The sequence below is a fragment of the Girardinichthys multiradiatus genome, chromosome X, assembly GCF_021462225.1.
Source record: "Girardinichthys multiradiatus isolate DD_20200921_A chromosome X, DD_fGirMul_XY1, whole genome shotgun sequence".
Taxonomy (NCBI): Eukaryota; Metazoa; Chordata; class Actinopteri; order Cyprinodontiformes; family Goodeidae; genus Girardinichthys; species Girardinichthys multiradiatus.
This window is the reverse complement of record NC_061817.1, coordinates 12,692,702-12,713,365: the sequence shown is the minus strand read 5'-3', so window position 1 is coordinate 12,713,365 and position 20,664 is coordinate 12,692,702. Positions and strand designations below refer to the sequence as shown.

The following is a 20,664-nucleotide window of genomic DNA, read 5'->3' as shown; positions in this document are numbered from 1 at the left end:
GAGGGTTACCTAAAAGAGATTTCTTAGTAACCAAAAGTTTTTGGGGGGATTTTTAGATAGCTAGTAGTTTGAGATAAGTAATAGTCTTGTTTTTCTTTGGTAATATAAAGTGTACATTGGTTGCACTTTTGCCAATTACAAAATCAATCTACTTCAGAGCCTGACTTCCCTGGTTTTGCTGATTTCTCTTGTGTAAGATACTTACGAGACCAGCAATAAACCAAGTACTGTTACGACCCCTTACTATAAACTCTCTAAAGCGAGCATGTTTATCCATACAATAAGTAAACGTTCCAACAACAAAAAAAATCTAAGGCAAAATTAACATAATTGATTATAGTAGTCTGACTAAAGTTAAAATGAAATAAATCCCAAAGCAATGTCTGATAAAATGCTTAAGAAGTGTTTTTCTAACCAAACAAGTCTAGTATCCCTAACTGCATCAGCTACACAGTGATCACTTTGACAGCCACATTAAAAGATTGCTGTAATGGTTTATTTTGCTGAATTATAATTTTGAGTAAGACATTTATAATATTATAAAATTGTTGTGATGTGAGAGAGCGGAACAGATAGTAAATATTTTTGTGGGCAGCTATAGTTCTTCATATTTATTACATGCAGAATAATATTTTCTTGATTTTCACATTTAAATAGTTTTTTTCAATGCCAAAAAGCAGGATTTTGAAAACAAAACCTCTGAACAATGTAAATGGGAGTTTCAGATAATCTTCCCTGGTGTAAAATGAACAGCTTGGACAAAATGTTTGAAGGTTACTGGAGGTCTTGGTGTAAAAGAAAATACAGACAAGTTGAATTTACCAGTGGTACCTAATGATTTGTGTGTGTGCCGTTTTTCCAGCCTGACAGTGTAATGGTTATGCTTATGCACACAAGGTCAGGTAAATAAGGGCCAATTCAAGCTCTGCTGGATGGATGACTCATTGCTGCTGGTGAGCAGTAGCAGGCCACAGGAAGAAGTGGTGCTGGAGGGAAGTATCCATTGGTTTTTGATTATTCTGATTTAGAAAAATTCTTGCCCAAGTTCTTTACTCAGATTTTTGTTTTTAAGAAAACGTAAAAACCTTTATTTATATACAACAAAAATATACAAAAAAAAAAAGGAGAGATCTGATGAGAAAAAGGGTTATAAGCTCTCTGCAGCAAGTGCATCCATGCCCATGTTCCACCTGATGCACTTCTTGTCCCTGTGAGCCAACAGTCCCACCAGGTCTACTACAGGTCCTTCTCAAAATATTAGCATATTGTGATAAAGTTCATTATTTTCCATAATGTCATGATGAAAATTTAACATTCATATATTTTAGATTCATTCCACACTAACTGAAATATTTCAGGTCTTTTATTGTCTTAATACGGATGATTTTGGCAAACAGCTCATGAAAACCCAAAATTCCTATCTCACAAAATTAGCATATTATATCCGACCAATAAAAGAAAAGTGTTTTTAATACAAAAAACGTCAACCTTCAAATAATCATGTACAGTTATGCACTCAATACTTGGTCGGGAATCCTTTTGCAGAAATGACTGCTTCAATGCGGCGTGGCATGGAGGCAATCAGCCTGTGGCACTGCTGAGGTCTTATGGAGGCCCAGGATGCTTCGATAGCGGCCTTTAGCTCATCCAGAGTGTTGGGTCTTGAGTGTCTCAACGTTCTCTTCACAATATCCCACAGATTCTCTATGGGGTTCAGGTCAGGAGAGTTGGCAGGCCAATTGAGCGCAGTGATACCATGGTCAGTAAACCATTTACCAGTGGTTTTGGCACTCTGAGCAGGTGCCAGGTCGTGCTGAAAAATGAAATCTTCATCTCCATAAAGCTTTTCAGCAGATGGAAGCATGAAGTGCCCCAAAATCTCCTGATAGCTAGCTGCATTGACCCTGCCCTTGATAAAACACAGTGGACCAACACCAGCAGCTGACACGGCACCCCAGACCATCACTGACTGTGGGTACTTGACACTGGACTTCTGGCATTTTGGCATTTCCTTCTCCCCAGTCTTCCTCCAGACTCTGGCACCTTGATTTCCGAATGACATGCAGAATTTGCTTTCATCCGAAAAAAGTACTTTGGACCACTGAGCAACAGTCCAGTGCTGCTTCTCTGTAGCCCAGGTCAGGCACTTCTGCCGCTGTTTCTGGTTCAAAAGTGGCTTGACCTGGGGAATGCAGCACCTGTAGCCCATTTCCTGCACACGCCTGTGCACGGTGGCTCTGGATGTTTCTACTCCAGACTCAGTCCACTGCTTCCGCAGGTCCCCCAAGGTCTGGAATCGGCCCTTCTCCACAATCTTCCTCAGGGTCCGGTCACCTCTTCTCGTTGTGCAGCGTTTTCTGCCACACTTTTTCCTTCCCACAGACTTCCCACTAAGGTGCCTTGATACAGCACTCTGGGAACAGCCTATTCGTTCAGAAATTTCTTTCTGTGTCTTACCCTCTTGCTTGAGGGTGTCAATAGTGGCCTTCTGGACAGCAGTCAGGTCGGCAGTCTTACCCATGATTGGGGTTTTGAGTGATGAACCAGGCTGGGAGTTTTAAAGGCCTCAGGAATCTTTTGCAGGTGTTTAGAGTTAACTTGTTGATTCAGATGATTAGGTTCATAGCTTGTTTAGAGACCCTTTTAATAATATGCTAATTTTGTGAGATAGGAATTTTGGGTTTTCATGAGCTGTATGCCAAAATCATCTGTATTAAGACAATAAAAGACCTGAAATATTTCAGTTAGTGTGCAATGAATCTAAAATATATGAATGTTAAATTTTCATCATGACATTATGGAAAATAATTAACTTTATCACAATATGCTAATATTTTGAGAAGGACCTGTACATGGATCATGGCCCAAAAAAACACTAGCTGCTGAAAAAATGTAGATATACAGTAGTAATTGCACAATAGGCTACTGGGATTGGCAGGTTATGAATATTAGGAAATGTCAATGTTGGTGAAGGTACATAAAAAGAATATTCTAAAGATATTCTGAGGTACAAGAGTCTGTTAGTCTACAAAAGTAGACAGACTTCTACATAGACCATAAGTTACAGTGCATTCAGAAATACTTTGTCAAAAAGTTGGTTCTCATTAGAATACAGTGGTGTATGGGAAGAAACTTGTGCCACCGAAACTGAATTTGAATTGCTCAGACTGAATCTGTATTTGCGTTTGAAATTCCTTTTCAAACCAAGGCATTTAATTTCACCAAAGTGAAACAAAATTTAAGGGTTTGAAACTGAATTTCTTTGTAATAAAAATTCAGTTTGACTACTTTCACTTTCAGGTCTGCAATTCAATTTCAGTTCCAAAATGCAGTTTTTTGTGTCACATATCCGGTTCTTGAGGATAGCCACAGATTAATCAAACACAAATTTGTCGATTTACGTTTCCCAACAGGTTAAACTTATTTTACGGCATTTTGAGCTGGAATAGTGCAGCATACATGAGCTTGGCAGATGTCAATCACCAAGTCAAATGAGCGTCTACAAGAAGCGTCATATAAACAAATGACATGTTAACAAATGACGGTCAAACAGTAACACTTATGCTACCTACAGCTATTTGCTAAACATGCCAGATTAGCATAGAGTGCCACCGGTGTTACGTCGTTCTGCATTTCCCCTGCCCTTACCTCAGCATAATTTATGTTGCCTAGCAACCGTGTTAGCGTGAAGCACAGAGCTGTAAAGCCGAACAAATGGAGCTGGGAGGCTAATGCCGCATCCTTAAAAAGTCTGAAATTCATGTTTCTAAAACTAAGGCCTTAAAATGTCTTAAATTCAGGGAAAAAATCTAAGTTAGCCTTAAATACGTTAATCACAGGACATCTTAAATTTTGTTGTGGCCGGATTATTTAAATCTCGTATATTCTTGTATATGTAGTTTGTTTTCGCGGGACTTTACTGTCAAATAAGAGTTTGAGCCGTGCGCAGACATCATTGCGTTCTGTGACTCGAGGTTGTTGAGGCTACAGGTAACTAGCTGCTAATATATCCTCACTAGCGAGCTTTTTTGCGTCTATTATGGGTAAGTGCAAATGAAGCTTTGCACTATGGGGCTTAAGGCTATAGAATAGAGAGCTATTTGTAGTGTGAGAAGCAAAAAGCTGCTGCCAAAAGCCACATATGCCCCTTTTTCCTGGCACATTTCAGGCGCTCCACTCGATTTCGCTCTTCTCGGTACGGCACCAGTTGCTGAAGCTCCTCCTCCAGCCGTCAGTGCTGTGGCTGTTACTGTGTGACATTGTCACATTAAAGTAATCTGCTTGAAACGATAAAAAATTAAAACAAAATAAAAATAAATAAACTACATACTAATGTTTGTATTATTGTATATGCAATAATGTTTTTTCACATAAAACGATCCACTGGGATAATTGGACCACAGCCAAGCCAGAACTTATAAAACAAGGCTCAGGGGTTCTGAAATGGCAGGAGAAGCAGGCATAGGCTACTCATAACACTTGAAACTTATTATATAAGAAACATTTCACTGAAAAAATCTATATCAATAAAGTTGAGTGGTGGTTAATTTCATCCAAAAAACAAAACAAAACAAAAAAATGCTGTGGGATGGTGGACCGGATCCGTAAAATACAAAAAAAGTTGTAATGTCACTGTTTTTCAACGAAGAGAAATGAAAGACTTACCGTTTGTCCTTTTCTACGTTGACAACATCCGACAACTTCACACTGACTTGGTGACAAGAAAGTGCCGGAACACAACCAACACTGAACCAAAACAGTAATTACAGCCTGCAGCCGGTGAAATTCATCGTCTCCTATTTAGGTGAAGTTATGCTGTCACCTGAAAGTAAAACATAACGCTGACCGGTGAGCAGCACAAAAGAATTAAAGTGAAACTAGATTTGGTTGACATATTTGGAAAAATCTCAAAAATGAAAAATTATCAATGAGTATTTTGTTATTCAAAGTTACACATATAACGCTTGAGTGACATTCTGGTTCACACACCATACCAGTCGGTGACGGTAATGCACCAATTTCCTTGCCAACCATCAATAAACTAAATCAAAAAAAGAGAAGAAAACAGCACAAACGAAAATGTAAACGGCACAAACGAAGCACTAATAAATGAGCCCACTCTGGTTCAATTCGGAGCAAAATGGGGGGATGGTGACCTCTGGATGACCTAAAAAATAACCTTTAATATCTCAGAAACCAAAACAGCACAAACGAAAATTTAAACGGCACAAACCTGCACAAACGAAGCACTAACCATTCTGCCTATTTGCTGGAATTTTTCAAGTGGGTGGAGTGTGAGCTTCACGCAGTTGGAGAAGCTGAGAGGAGAGATGCTGCTGTCTGGACTGATGAAGCTCCAAAGTTAGCATGAAAAAGTTATAATTTTAGGTTTTATGATTAAGTTTTTGTCTCAGCCATGGCAATAATGAGGACAAGGACTTTAAACCGCAGACGTCTGAGCACCATCCTTCAAATCTGGAGAAGAGAAGAACGCATTTGTCAGCCACATGTAAGGAACGAAAGTTACAAATGTAACTACGGCTCTATGAATCCCGGATGACCGCCAGAGGCGGTGCTTCAAGCACTGAATGATCATTCTTGCGCATGCGCAGGTCGAGAAATTAATAACAACATGGTCACATGTGACCTACCGGTGGCTCACGTGAGTCTATATAGTTACATGACACCGGAAGCCCAGTCCCGACAATCTTCTCGCGAGCACGCGGAGACCGAGGGACCGAGCGTTCTGGCGGTCATCCGGGATTCATAGAACCGTACTTACATTCGTAACTTTCGTTCTATTTCATCCTTACTGACCGCCAGAGGCGGTGCTTCAAGCACTGGATGATGCATACCAACAGGGTCCCGAGGGATCCCACAGAGACCCCAAGGAACACAGCAACACCACTAACCTCAGCGGGACACAGAAGGCGGTTGGCGACATCCCCATGCTGGCCAACAGAGCAACCAGCAAACCCAACATGCCAACGGGAAATGGCTGATACACACACCTTCAAGGTGGAAGAAGATCGCCCTAGATCCAGAAACTCCTGAAGGAAGGACAGCAAATGGGAAACAGGACTGTGAATAGGGTCCAGTCCCTTACCACGGCACCAGCCGGCAAAGACCGCCCACTTCGCACCATAGGCGGCCCGTGTGGTCGGTGCCCATGCACCAGTCATGGTCTGTCCAACCCTGCCCCCATAATGGGAGAAGGCAGAGCCTGCACCTGTAGAGGCCAAAGCCAGAGTTTCAGGCGGCCCGGATCGGGGTGAAGAATCCAGCCCCCCATCTGGGAGAGGAAGTCTCTCCTGGAGGGGAGGCGCATCGGCAAGCTGGAGCAGAGCCTGCGCAGCAGTGGAAACCAGGTCCTCCCTGGCCAAAAGGGGGCTACCAGCAGAAGCTCGTGCCTGTCCTGAAGAACCCTCAGAAACATCTGGGGGATCAGGGGAAATGGGGGAAAGGCATAGAGAAGGGTCCGGGGCCACTTGTGCGCCAGTGCGTCGCAGCCCAGAGGACTGGCATTGTCCATCGGGGAAAATCAGAGGGGACAATGAACTGCATCTCTGGAGGCAAACAGGTCCACCTCCGCCCTGCCGAAGGTGGCCCAAATGTGATCCACCACCTCCGGGTGAAGCCGCCACTCCCCCGGAAGTGGAACCCGCCGAGACAGAAAGTCCACGGAGACATTCTGCGGACCCGGAATATAGGCTGCCCTGAGGCTGGCAAGGCGTGGCGCCGCCCAGACCAGGAGCCGCCAGGCCAGGGACAGTAGTCTCAGAGACCTGGACCCCCTTGGTGATTTATATGGAAGACAACCGAGGTGTTGTCTGACCGAACCAACACATGTTGTCCCAGCAGCCCTGGAAGGAAAGCACAGAGCGCCAGGAACACAGCCATCAGCTCCAGAACATTGATATGGACCTGGCACTGCCGCGGGGATCACACCCCCTGAGCCGCATGGTCTTGCCAGGTCGCTCCCCAACCTTTGGAGGAAGCATCCGTATGGACGACTTCCCTCCGACACGGAAGGGGGCCGAGCGGGACACCCACCTTGATGTAGGACCTGCTCCTACATCAAGGGGCGATTGCGCCAGCCACACCTGGCACCGAGCATGGACCAATGTAGAGAGCGTGCGTCCAAGCTCACGCGTCATCAGAGCAAAGGCCTGCAGAGAGGCGTCCAACAAGCCCTGAGTTGACTGGTCCAAGGGAACCGACTCCATCGAAGAGGAGAGGCCCAACATTAGATGGGAGAGTGAGTTCCCTATGCGGCCCATCCGGGCACCTGAGTCATAGGCCCTACACAGCAAATCGTCCGTGACACGGCATTGCGGTCGTGGACAATGGTCATTAGTCCTCAACGACTCATCGGGAGGAACAATGAGGGATGCAATGGCAGACTCGACAAAGGGCATGCAGCCCAACCCGAACTTGGGTGCCTCATGCATGGCAGCCAGGGCCCTGCCATCCGCTGTCGGGCGGGAAAAGGCCCTTGTGTCCGTCCAGCAAGCATGCAGCTCCTGGACGTACTCTGCTGAGGGAGGAACAACAAAGGCGGCCTCGGCATCACAGCGCCTAAAGAAGGCGCTAGATGGAGCAGGCTGGGCCAGGGGAACGTCCAGCTGCAAACGGCCCAGGGCCGTTTTAATAGCTGCAGACACCGGTTCCCCCGCACCTCCCAGGGAGGCACCGGAGCCCGAACCTAAGGTCCGGGAGCCCAATTCCGGAAAGGCTTCTCGAAAGAGGGTGCCCGAGGCCGCAATCGAAATAACATCATCCTCGCAATGCGAGGACCCGCGCTGCTCAGCAGGGGAAGACTCACTGCGGCCACCATCCGCCCGGAAAGACTGAAGCAGGGCCTTCATCTGGGCCAGCTCCGTAGAAAGTTGGTCCACTCTAGAGGACAGTCCCGGGGACCCTCGCCGCTTGGCTCTCCTCCCAGGCGCCAAGGGTACATCCTCAGCAGACCGTTTCGTGGAGGCCGCACCCTGTCCAAGCGGCAACGGATCCTGCAGGAGAGTCAACAGGCTGCTCCACCGAGGACAGCCGGGCCAACCGCACCGCTCGTGGCAGAACGCTGCAATTAGAGCAGGCAGGATCTGAAAGCGCCTCCCTGAGATGGTCAACGCCAAGGCAGCGAGGGCACGTCATGACCGTCCTCCGGCTGTAGGGGAGCCGAACAGGACGCACAACAAAGATTGTCCATGACCCGGTGGACAGATGGGGTCGAACGGGCAGAAAAAACGCCGTCAAGACCCTGTTACAGCAACAAGCCGTAGGACTCAGCACGAGCAGAAACGCCACCGGCTGGTCGGACAAACAGGAATAAACAAAAGAGAGCAGCAACTACTGCCGAAAACTAAACAGACTCAGCACGAGCAGAAAACGCCACTGGCGAGTCAGACAACCAGGCGAGCCAAATCAAAGCGAGCAGCAAACCACTGCTGAAGAAAGTAAATAGACTCAGCACGAGCCGAAAACGCTACCGGCGAGTCGAACAAACTTAAACCCTGGAACAAACCCTGGAAGAAAAGGCAGCTTGCGCAGCCTCTGGAGGGCAGAATCATCCGCAGCTCTGACCACAAACGATCACGAGGCTCCCAGCAGCAAGAGGAACGAGGAACAAACAAACACAAGTCAACACCTGCATTCATCAACCTGTGCGCGAGAAGAAGGAAGGGACTGGGCTCCCGGTGTCATGTGATTATATACACTCACGTGAGCCACCGGTAGGTCACATGTGACCATGTTGTTATTAATTTCTCGACCTGCGCATGCGCAAGAATGATCATGTGTTGGATCATTCAGTGCTTGAAGCACCACCTCTGGCGGTCAGTAGGGATGAAAGAACCATCGAAGTTGGATAGCCTTTTCCACGCCTCGCCATGACGTAATCGGCCTACAAATGTGACCTTCAAAGGATGCAGCCCCTGAATTTGGGCACAGCAATAGTTCATGACATCTGTGAATCGGTGAATTTGATTAATCTGTGGCTTTAAGGACCCGGATGTGTGACACAAAAAACTGAATTTTGGAAGTGAAATTGAATTATAGAACTGAAAGTGAAAGTAATTAAACTGAATTTTCAATACAAATCAAAGCAAATTTTAAAGCTAACAAATTCAGTTTTAAACCATTCAGTTTCAGTTTAGTGAAATTCATTTACAAATCAATGCATTTAATTTAAAAATATGCAAATACAGATTCAGTCTGAGCAATTCAAATTCAGTTTCTGATGGCACAAGTTTCTTCCTATACTAGTGATTTTTACTGATAATTTCAAAGTTCAAAGGCTGGTTAAAAGTTGTTTTAGAAGCCATACCCACTTTAGCGAATCATTGCCCTGCTGATGAGTTCATATCAGGGCACTGTCATTATTGTTTTTATAAAGTATTCTATCTAAAACGGGACGTTTTACCTTGAACAGGTACTGTGGGTTTTATTCATGCTGCTGTTCAGATTTAGGGGTTTAAGCTATCAACATGCAGAATCAGATATTAGAATAAAATGATGAAATCTCAGAGAAATGCTTCTGACAAAACACCTTCATAATCAGTTATACCTGATTCTTTCCTGCCCTCAATACAGTAACACATTTACTGTAACAAAGTTCAAAGCTCCCCATCTTTCCGTTTGTTCTGTGGATGATTGCAGATAAATTCCATATTTTTCTGCCTTTCAGCAGAAGATGTAATCTCAATGGCCGACTCTACAGTCACGATCGAGGAGATTGATGGCGAGCTGTTCAAGATTGACCGGATACGGGACATCCTCATACGGCGAGAATCAGAGCTAAGATACATGTAAGATCTTTACATTTATGCTAAAAACTTTAGAAAATAGAAGTCAAATTATTTTTACTTTACCTCCTACATTGCAATTTATATCTTTGGTTTTCATATCTCCGGATCTGCAGCAGTCATGAATGATGAAACTGCTTCAGGATAATTAACCATTTTTAAATCTTTACAACAAAAGTGTTATTAGCACTTGAACGTTTTCACGTTGTTTCATGTTACAACTGTAACGTCAATGTATTCTATGTGAGCAACCAACACAAGGTAGCACATGGTTCTGACGTTTTAGGAAAATGAAACAAAAAGTTGAACAAAAATCTAAAGTGAGGTGTAGATCAGCTTCCTTTAATCCACTCTAGAAACCACCTTTTGCTAAAATTACAGCTGGAGGTCTTTGGGGATATGCCTCTAGCAGCTTTCCTTAAATATAGACACTGATTATTTGCATGTTGTTCTTTGCAGAATAGCTTAAGCTCAATCAGATTGGATGGAGAATGTCTATAAACAGGACCTGTTTTACAAAGGTTCTAACTGAGTTTAACTTGGATTTAGATTTTTGTTTGTTTTAATGTTTTGCGTGCTTTCCAAAAAGTTACACTTTGGTCTCATCTAACCAGAGCACTTCTTCCACATACTTGGTGTGTCCTACCAGGTTTGGACCAGTCTGCTGTGTTTCCTTGGTCTTTGTGATGCTTTTTGCTCATTAATGTTCTCTAGCAAATCTCTGCGGTCTTCACAGAACAGCTGGATTTATACTGAGATTAAATTATTCACAGGCAGAGTATGTACTAATTAGACTTCTGAGGGCACTTGAGTTTATTTAGTGGTATCAGAATAACTAAAAATGCACACCAGGTTTTTTAGATTTGTATTCCTAAAAACAAAATACACAAATCTCTCTTCCACTGCACAACTGTGCATTTTGTTGTCATATAAAATCTCCCCAAAATATACCAAGTGGAAGCACTAAATGTTCCTCCCAAAAAGGCACCTTCTTGTTGACATCATAATGCTCTGCAGAAACACCATTCCAGCCATTAGGGAAATGCCAAAGTAAGTTCAGCTTTTTTTTCTCTCACCAGGGGAATTATTACGTGTAGCCTTCTGAAATTGTGCCATCTATAAAGATAATCTTTGCTGCAGCATAAAAAGATGTGCCTACATAGAAGTGATTTAACGTCAAAATGTGAGCAAAATTCCAAAAAGTACAACATAGACAAACAATTTAAGTAAAAATCATTCTTGTTATCATTATTATTTCAAAATATACATTTAGCTGTTCAAGCTCACAGTGAAAGAAAAATAAATGCAGCCAAAATCTGCTTTAAGTTGACCCCCTGCTTAGACATAAGGCATTCTGTTTTAGATATAGGCTTGATTGACAATATATGTTTCTGGTGTCATTTAATTATCTTCTTACTATTAATGCCTCGAGCACAGTAAAACATGGTATTATAATCCTCTGATTACTCCAAGATGCTCCTAGCTGTCCATCAGGAATAAGTCAAGGAGCACAACAAGCAGCAGCAAGCGCAGCCATGTGCACGATGGCAAAATGGACTACAAGCATGATTAAAACTGTAGCAGGCTGCCAAAACCCTCTCATAGTTTTTAATTATTTTGCTCTTTTTCTGTAGACACCTCATTATTTTTGACACATTGCAACAGGGAGAAGGGTTGGAGGCAGTTGATAATTAGGAAGCGTGTTGGAGTCGGTGTAGTGGAGGCGCAGCCTGACAGAGAATGTACCTTTTCTTGTCAGATTTCGCTTTTACATGCACATTACTGACATGTGATAGGCACTCATATGGTGACATGGGTTTTATAAAACAGTTGATAGCCATAGGTCCCGAAAGGTTAAGGAACTGTGTCAAAATCGCAAAAAACCTTCTTTTTACTGTTCCTATAGTTTAAGGTCATGTTAATGAGATGGAAACCACCGGAACAACCAGAGTTGTCTTGGCTGTATGGAACCAAGGGTAGCACAGCACTGGTCCTAACCCACTGGTTGCTGCACACTGCCAGTCAGCTGGCTGATAGAAAAGGCTACCACAGTTTCCCCTCTCTTACCTAAAGGACAAATTTGGCTGTTTGGAAATATCCATCCATCATCTATAACTACTTGTCTATGTAGGGTCCCCGGGGGAGGTGATTATTACATAATTTAACTGAACCATTTACTTATTTAATACATTATTAAATAATTAGACATACCATTAAATTATTAAACTATATACTTATTTATTTAATAAATAAATATAGAGTGAATTAATTATATGTATTTTTAGGGGATCGCCAGGTCACCAATAGGGGGTCACCAGTCTCTAGTACTGTTTTTTGGGGGGTCACAAGCTGAAATGTGTGGGAACCCCTGATGTAGATAATGCGATAACTGCTCATCCCAGCATTATATTATGTTAACCACAGTAGAAATAGTTGTTGCTTTTCAGTTTTAAATGAAAGCAATTATCCCCATTGGCTTGGTGACAGTAGGATTTAAGTGTTTGTTTTCTGTATTTTCAAATCTTTCATTATTACAACTCCTAATGCAGTTGGAATACTAAACAATGCATCCCCAAATGCAGCTTCAGTAAGAGAACAAGGTGTGCAGCAGGAACACTAGTCTAAGAATTACATTTATCTACAAAATAAAGGTAACTGAGATTATTACTCTTCAGAATATATCACTGGAATTCATATTTATGTTTTATGTGCATCCTCCAGGTTTTTCCACAAACATAGCCTGTCATGTGTCTGCCCAACTCCTACTCCAATCCATCTCCTACATTTATATATCAATATCTTAAAAAAGCACTTCTCTGTGAGCCCATGAGTCATACTCCTATATGTACAGCTGACGTAAAGCCTGTTAGATTAAACAAGCTCAAAGTGTATCAAACAGTCCAATTTCCACATGCAGCCAGCCCCATTAAATGAGCTATTACTATTGAGAAGGTCAAATCTGACATTAAAGTGTCAGGTAGGATTATACACAGAGGGCAGAATGGTGATGATATTTCAGCTATTAAACCCACATACTGTGCAGTTGAACCCATAAATGTACACTCTGTATAGAAAGACACGTAAACATTTTTTCTCCCTGTCTGCCTTTAAATCAGAAAAAAGTTAACTTTTTATTATTATTTATATTTGCTTAATACTAGAAAAATGAGAAGATGTTTTGTTAAACTTTCTTCAAATTCAGAGGTATACATACATTTCCTTAGTTTTTTTCCTTTCGAAGTGTATGAAGCAAATAATTAGTTTTTTGTTTCCTTCCACAAGCTTCTTCTAAAGGTTTGCATTACTTTTGGTCCATTCCTACTGACAGAACATTGACTCGGTTCTCCTTCAGCCACTCTGTCGCCAATGTGGCCGTATATTAAGGATTATTGTCCATTTGGAAGACCCATTTTGTTCCCAAGCTTTCATTTCTTGGCTGATGTATTTAGAGGTGGCTCCAATCCAAGTCATGAACATGTAATAATTATCTTTAAATCGTTAAATATTTATTAACAGTTATCTTTTATTCATTTAACATTTAATTTACCACTGAAAAATCTGCTAAAGGCTAACTCATTTTATTTAGAAAATTGATCAAATATAATATTTACCCTTTTAGAAATTTAAATACTAATTTTCCTCTAAGAAAAATAATAGAAAGAAATTAAAATCTGTTAATGTTGAACTTTTGAATATATCATAAACAGACTGTGCAATGCTGAAGTCAAGCATTCACTTCAGTATCAAAAACATTCAAGTCCAGTTTACACACAGCTGACTTTTCTGCACATGTCCAACGCCGTTGTTTTATGTTCTTCACTCAGGATGGATGACATTCAGCTCTGTAAAGAAATTACACGGTTGAAACAGGAGCTGCAGAAACTCATCACAATTCCAGGTAAATTGAAAAATATTTATAGAAAACGTCTCTTTCTGTGTGTGGCGATTTCCCACATTGTTGCCGACCCACCCACATTTTCTCAGAAGGTTTCCAGCTAATGCAGTTTTTGATTTTCTAATCTCTAATGAAGATCTGTGTGCTTGTGAACAGTGATTACCTTCGGAGGACAGGTGTAAATTTCAGCACATTCTACAAACAGGACCTTTAAATATAGATTTATTTTTTCAAGGGTTTTTTCTCATTTAACCTTGAGTTGATATTTTATTAAATCTTGTGCCTTAAAATTTTAGACCAGTAAAGAAACTCTTCAAGTTATTGAGTTTAAGGTATAATACTAAACAGTCGCTGCACCTACTGAAAAGATCAGTAAAAGTATTTTCTTAAATTAAAAAACCTCGTAATGATCGATGAAGCCTAACAGTCTAACTACCACAAGGCTGATTTTATTTAGAGTTTTAACATGAAAGTAAGTGAACTAAAGTAAGTAATTTTTTTTTTCTAAAGGCGATGGAATAGATCTAAATAAAGGATCTTTCAAAGGTCTACTGGACCTACAAAATAATCCCAAATTACTTGTAGTTTTTCATTTAAATAGATAGGACTGTTTCAAATTATGAGGCCCATCTTGTGACTGTTAAACAGACAAAGACAAGTCCACAGAAGACAGAGAGAAGGAGGAGAAGCTGCTGAAGCAGATTAACAAGCTGGTGGAGACCAGAGACTTCTTGGTGGATGATGTGGAGTTTGAAAGGCTCAGGTGAGACTAAAGAACCAAGAGGACTTTGAGTGGTGATGTTTTCCCAACACCCTAAAAATGTACATTATAAATGTAGAAGATCATCATTTGGCAGAGATGCAAGATATTTAATACAGATTTTTGATTTCACTAAATAAGCTAACTACAAGAGTTGAGTATTTCAGCATGTTTTGGATCACGCTTTTGGTGACAGAATCTTTCACAAAGTGTAGTGAAATGTTCCTAATAGATGACTTTTGCACTCTGAAAAGTACCTGTATTTGAATCAGCTGTTTACATGAAGTCTTTTTTGTCCCCTCTCTTAAAATCTATCTCTTTGCATTTTGTTCATTCACGTCACTCCTTTTTAGTCTGATCCTCTAACTGCTCTTGTAAAATTATCACCAGACTTACATCTTAAAAGTGATGGACCGAAACCTTCCATTTTTTAATAATGTGTCTGAGTGTGGCATTTGATATAGTTGATCATATGATACTGAACTGATAACTGGGTATCATTTTGCATTATAATTTGACCAAATAAAGTTCACACGTAGGGTTCCTCAAGGGTTTATTCTCGGGCCACTTTTATTCCATATGTACATGTCCTCCCTAGTTCAGATTGTTTAGAGTATTACTTCTCTTATACTATGCTAATGACACACATCTTTATATTTCTCACAAGACACCAATTTCCTACAGAAGTAATTAATTTTTAGCCTAGAAGTGCAAGGTTGGAGATCAACACTCAACAAGACGTATTACTAACCAAAGACCTGTGCTCACATTCTCGTACATGGTCAAGCTTGTTACTGTAGACTTGACTCCACCAGGGCTGCTTGTATCCTGGATACACAAGCGACTGGATGGATGGATGGATGGATGGAACGAACAAACCCTGCTGTCATTTGAGAAACTTTGCAAGAATTGTGAAATTCCTCTTAAAACAAAACATGTAACAACTGCTGCATGCTTAAATTTTCAGTCGACTAGATTATTTCAATAATGCCTTAAGATTCAGCAAATAAAAATCCCACATCTGTACATTATCCAAAATGCTGCTGCCAGAGTCCTCACCAACACAGGAAACAGAAAATGTCTCACTCCTGTGATATTTTAAAATGGCACTGAATGATCTGGGGCCTAAATATGTCTCAGAGTTAGTTTGTCAGAGAGTTCCTACACTGTTTACTTATTGTTGCCACGATCAGAACTAAATCATGGGAGTCAGCATCCTCTTCAACTCTGAAACCAAGCCCCTGAAAGCCTAATGTGTGAGGAAACTGTTGGCTGCTTTAATTTAGGATGGAAAACTTTATTGATTTCTGCAACATTTCTTTATGGGTTAAGCTTACATTGACAGTTTGTTTTATCAGTTATTAGCTATGTAATACATGCAATTTAATGTTATTTTCTTGATGTAATTTTTCTAATGTACTTTCTGGCTGCTCCAAGGTACTGTTTTATTGCTAATGAATGGAGGAAGCTATAGAAATAAACTTGCTTTGCTTTTTATGTGTTCTTGGTTTTATCACGTACAGGATCTAAACAGTACATCCTACATCACTCCGGCTGTTTATTTATGGTGCAAATTAGCTGCCATTGCTGATAAGCAGCTGAGGATCAGAAATAACTGAGTGACAGTTTATTCCTCACAAACTAGGATGTCAGGTGGGAGGTAGCACAGACATCTCCGGTAAATATTAGATATGAAAATGAAAAAAATGAGAAAAGAGCTGTACAGATGCAGCATTCACAGAATGAATGTATCAGTCCAGTCTGTGGTCTTAAGTTATCGGTGCATCAAATAAAGCATTAAAAACATGTCCTAGAACAATAAAATGAAGGAAATTTTGTCCTCAGGGAAAGAGAGGAAGACACGGAGATGCCAGCCTTCTTACAGTCAAAATTTTCCAGTGGTTTGGCTGAAAAAGGTGAGTTAAACAAGTCACTGAGTCCCACTGATATGTCAAGGTGTGAATTTTGCAATGTTGTTTAATGAGGTTCTACCTGTATACCAAATAGTTATAGGTTAATACAGATACAGATTATAAATCGTATAAAACGTTGGGTTCAATTACACCAAAATAAACATCCCACTTAGATGTAGGGTTTCCTTCTTAAAATCCCCAAAGAGATGTTTTGAAGTTTGTTTGTTTTGGTAAGAATCAGTGCATAGAGATGCGTTTTTCTGCAGAAGGCAGCAGGTAGCACATTCAATTTCTAAAAAGCAATGAAGTATATTGCAATGTAGTTAGAACACAGAAAATGTACAAACAAACTTTAAAAATTGTATGAAAATTAATTGTTTATCTTCAACAATGAATTTGGCATGAAAGAATAGAATGATCAGTGAAGTTCTTTGTGTCAAATTAAGCTTTCTGACTCCTGTTTGTACCTTCAGCTTGGCCGCACTGAAGACTTCTAAGATTTGTCGTGTTAGATTTTTAGTAAGAAAGTACTGTACAATATATAGCATATTTATCATTATCGCATTACCACTGTACACAGTATGCATATCACAAAGAACTGCCCGGACTCCGATAAATGTCTGATAATTTTTTAACTAATGCATTAAGGCTCTCTATACCTGTGATACATTTAGCTACACTAGTTATTTATTGCTGCATAACGTTTTAGAAGGTAAAGAGGTTCTCGGGTGGTTAAGATGTTAAGAAACTCCAACTAAGCAGTTTTATTGCTGCAATTTTTTTTAAGAAAACCTTTGTTAATAAATAATTTTTTTCTTCAATATCTTCCAGTTGCTGGATGGACTACTCTTTTTCTTTGTTCTTTATTGGCAATGAACCCCATGCAGAAGGACAGTAACGCTTTTTAATTAATTGTTTATTTTCACCAAATCACACCGCATATGCAGAGTTGACCAATATTATCACTTATTGTGTGTGTTTCCTAATATCATGCAGCCCTACAAGAAGTTACATTCTACAAATATAGAACTTCAGATTTTATAGACTAAGGGCCTCATCTTCAAAAGGTTTGCGTGTACAAAAACATGTGCATACTGGAATGTGTACGCAAAGCTGATCTACAAATGTTTGCCTTCATGAAAATGCAAAACATAAGATAATAACTCAAACTCTCAAATTTGTGGGAGGAGGATATGCAAATATAATTTTCTATACTTTCATGGTTTAACTGTAGTTTCTAGTATTTTCATCTTTTTGAATATTTTTACTGTTGTTTTGTTGCACTTTGAGATACTTACTGTATATAAATGCAATTTACTATTATTATTGTATTTATTATTATTACCTCCAACATCGTGGCTTCTAACTTCATCTTTCTTTTATGACCGCAGTGCTCTCCAACACACTCCAAGGTAACAGCCAGTAGCACACGCAATTTTCTCATCCAAATAGGGCCGTCCAAACCACTTTTATACCTGGTTTCCATTGCGCAAGCAATCTTTGTAGATCAGCCGCAACACGTCCACCAGTTGCACGTGCAATGTAGCACTTATTTGGAATCTTTGAAGATCGGGCCCAGTGTGTTTTCCATTATTTTGTGTCGTTCAGGTGCTCTGCAAGATCGTAAGGTTGCATCCAAATCCCAGCAGACATCTAATCCGTTTATCTCTAAAACTGGACTGACGCTGCTGAAAGACTGCTGCGGCTTCTCCTGCTCCATCCTTTAAAGAAGTAAAAACTGGAGGCCACTGCATGTTGCTCCTCAGTGTTTTTGTGTATCTGTTCTGTGGTTTTCCTTTCATAATAAATGATTCTGTAATATAGCGCACCTTGAAAAAGTGTTCAATCCCCTTGAGCTTTTATAATATTACAGCCACAAACTTCCATGTATTTCATTGGGATTTCATGAATAGAAAACACACAACGTAGCGCATGATTGTGAAGTGGCAGGAAAGTGATGCATGGCTTTTAAAAGTTTATACACATAAAATATGAGTGTGGTGTGCATTTGTATTCAGCCTCACTGTGTCAATACTTTGTAGAGACCACCTTTTGCTGCAATTAAAGTGTACCTGCTTTGCACATCTAGACTGAAAAACTAAAATTGGCCATTCTTGACAGAATAGCTCAAGTTCAGTTAAATTAGATCCAGACTGTCTGTGAAGATTACAATTATTAAGTCTTACTACAAATTTTCAATTAGATTTAGGACTGGACTTTGACTGGTCTATTGTGACACATGAATATGCTTTAATCTAAGCCCTTTAATTGCACTACTGGTTGTATGTTTAGGGTTGGTTTCCTGTTGGAAGGTGAACCTCCACCCCAGTTTCAGGTCTTTTGCAGCTTCTAACATGTTTTCTAGGATTATCCTTCATTCATCTCCATCCATGTTCCCATTTACTCTCACCTGCTTTGTTGTCCCTGCTGAAAGAAGCATCCCCATTGCATGATGCTGCCACCACCGTGTCCATCATGCAGTTTAGTTTTCTGCCACATGTTGTGTTTTGCATTTAGAGTTACATTTTGCTCTCATCTGACCAGAGCACCTTCTTTTCTTCTGCGTTTACGATGTCTCCTAAACAGCTTGGTGCAAATTGTCTAAAACATAAAATCCAACTATACTGCAGTGAATTCTGTGGTTGTAAGGTAACATAATGTGAAAAAGTTCAAGGGGTTTGAATGAATCACTATATATAAAGGCAATGCATAGGACACACATGGCCTGTGATTGGTTTCTGTAAAATGTTTATTTTATACAATATGTTTTGCAGAAGTGATGCTTATTGGATTCATTACTAATCAACCCTCATTCTAGTTAAAGTGAGTTGATCTGATTAGGGCTGTTCTCACAGTGTAATTAACCATTCGTAATGTATTAGACAGAGTAAGTGTAGAACACTTGAGGGAGGAATACACTCCAACCAATCTCAAATTCTTTCAAGTGAATATTAAATTATAAGAATGAAATAACTGGGTATTATTTTGTTTAACTATGTAAATGCCTTATAGTTTTTGTCTTTAAAAAGATCAAATGATGATTGGAATGATTATTGGAATTATTAACATAATATTTTCATCTTTGTGTTGTTTTTCTGCATTCTGCATTTGTTTTTTCTCTTAGATTTCTTGTGGCTTTTTACTCAAAAGCAGACTTGGGGACACCCATTTAAAACAAGCTTTTTCAAGAAGGATGCGCCTACATCCTGTTCTTATTGCTGACAATACAGCCAGAAAAACTCCTAGATGGAAATATTATAAACATTCGAACCAAAAAATATAGGACAGTGAATACCTTTCTTTTTAAAAGGGCAAACATGTGAGTGCCTTTTTCATGTTTCAGATCCACAAAGATTTACACATCCGATTTCTAAAAAAAAGCAGACTACTTTGGCAAAAATATTTTGTGATGCATTTATTGCTGAACAGGTAGGTTCTACAAACTCTTAACTCAGGGGGTTGAACATAAATAGAGGAAACACTTTTCTAATTTGTATTCTTAAAATGTTTAAAACTATGTATCCTTTTCCTTCCACTTCAAAAATATGCACTAATTTGTAGTGGCCTTTCACCTAAAACCCAATTAAAATACATTGGGGTTTGTGTTTGTAACATGACAAAATATGAAAGAGGTCAAGGGATATGAATACTTAAATACACAAAGAAAAACAGTGAACTGTCCACTGGCATTCTACATCTTTACTGCCATGACAACGGGATTAGAAGGTATTCTGTATGTGGTGTTGGCTGGGAGTATCGTTCTCTTTAATGATGATGAAACCAAATGGTTTCGGTTCCAACCTCAGATGTTTTTTGCCTCAACCCACTGATGACTCATGCTGAGAAGTTACAGCCTAATTGCACCACAAACTGGACCGCCATCAAGAAAATGCTTCCTAAAGGACTCTGCTTTTTGTGGGTAAAGTTTTCCGTTTTTCTTTTGCTTGAAAATGTGTTGTGCTTCACTGTTCTGCTATCATGGTAGTTGTTAAAGGCCATCGCAGCTGGCTGCTTACAAACAGATGTGGTCAGAGGCGTGCAGCATTCTCCACTGTCCTCAGTTTTCAGGCTGAGAGCAATCAGTGGGCTACGAGCTGTGAATACAGACGAGTATACAGCCAGCCTACGCTAATTAGAAGCAAGAAAGGAATCAGTTTGTTTCTGCATGTAGTCCTGGCTGATAGTTCCTGAAGGAATAGATTTGCCAATTATCAACTTTGTGCTTACTTTTCGTTTTCTGAGTCAAAGTTCTTCTGCAAGTAGTATAGAGTAATTTCCAGTTCCAGGGGCTGT

The 20,664-nt window shown here is 40.4% G+C and overlaps 1 protein-coding gene across 4 annotated transcripts in view; it reads left to right on the top strand.

The window, feature by feature from the left end:
* The window catches only part of LOC124862780 (bMERB domain-containing protein 1-like), a 26,374-nt gene extending 5,710 nt beyond the window's left edge, over positions 1-20,664 (top strand). For 3 of the 4 annotated variants that reach the window (XM_047356906.1, XM_047356905.1, XM_047356904.1), the window contains 5 exons: positions 9,686-9,806; positions 13,628-13,701; positions 14,347-14,461; positions 16,304-16,374; positions 17,980-20,664. In XM_047356906.1, coding sequence (XP_047212862.1) covers positions 9,686-9,806; positions 13,628-13,701; positions 14,347-14,461; positions 16,304-16,374; positions 17,980-18,098 — 500 coding nt within the window. In that variant the 3' untranslated portion in view covers positions 18,099-20,664. The remainder of the gene's footprint in view (positions 1-9,685; positions 9,807-13,627; positions 13,702-14,346; positions 14,462-16,303; positions 16,375-17,979) is intronic. The other variant, XM_047356908.1, reaches the window with a different exon arrangement.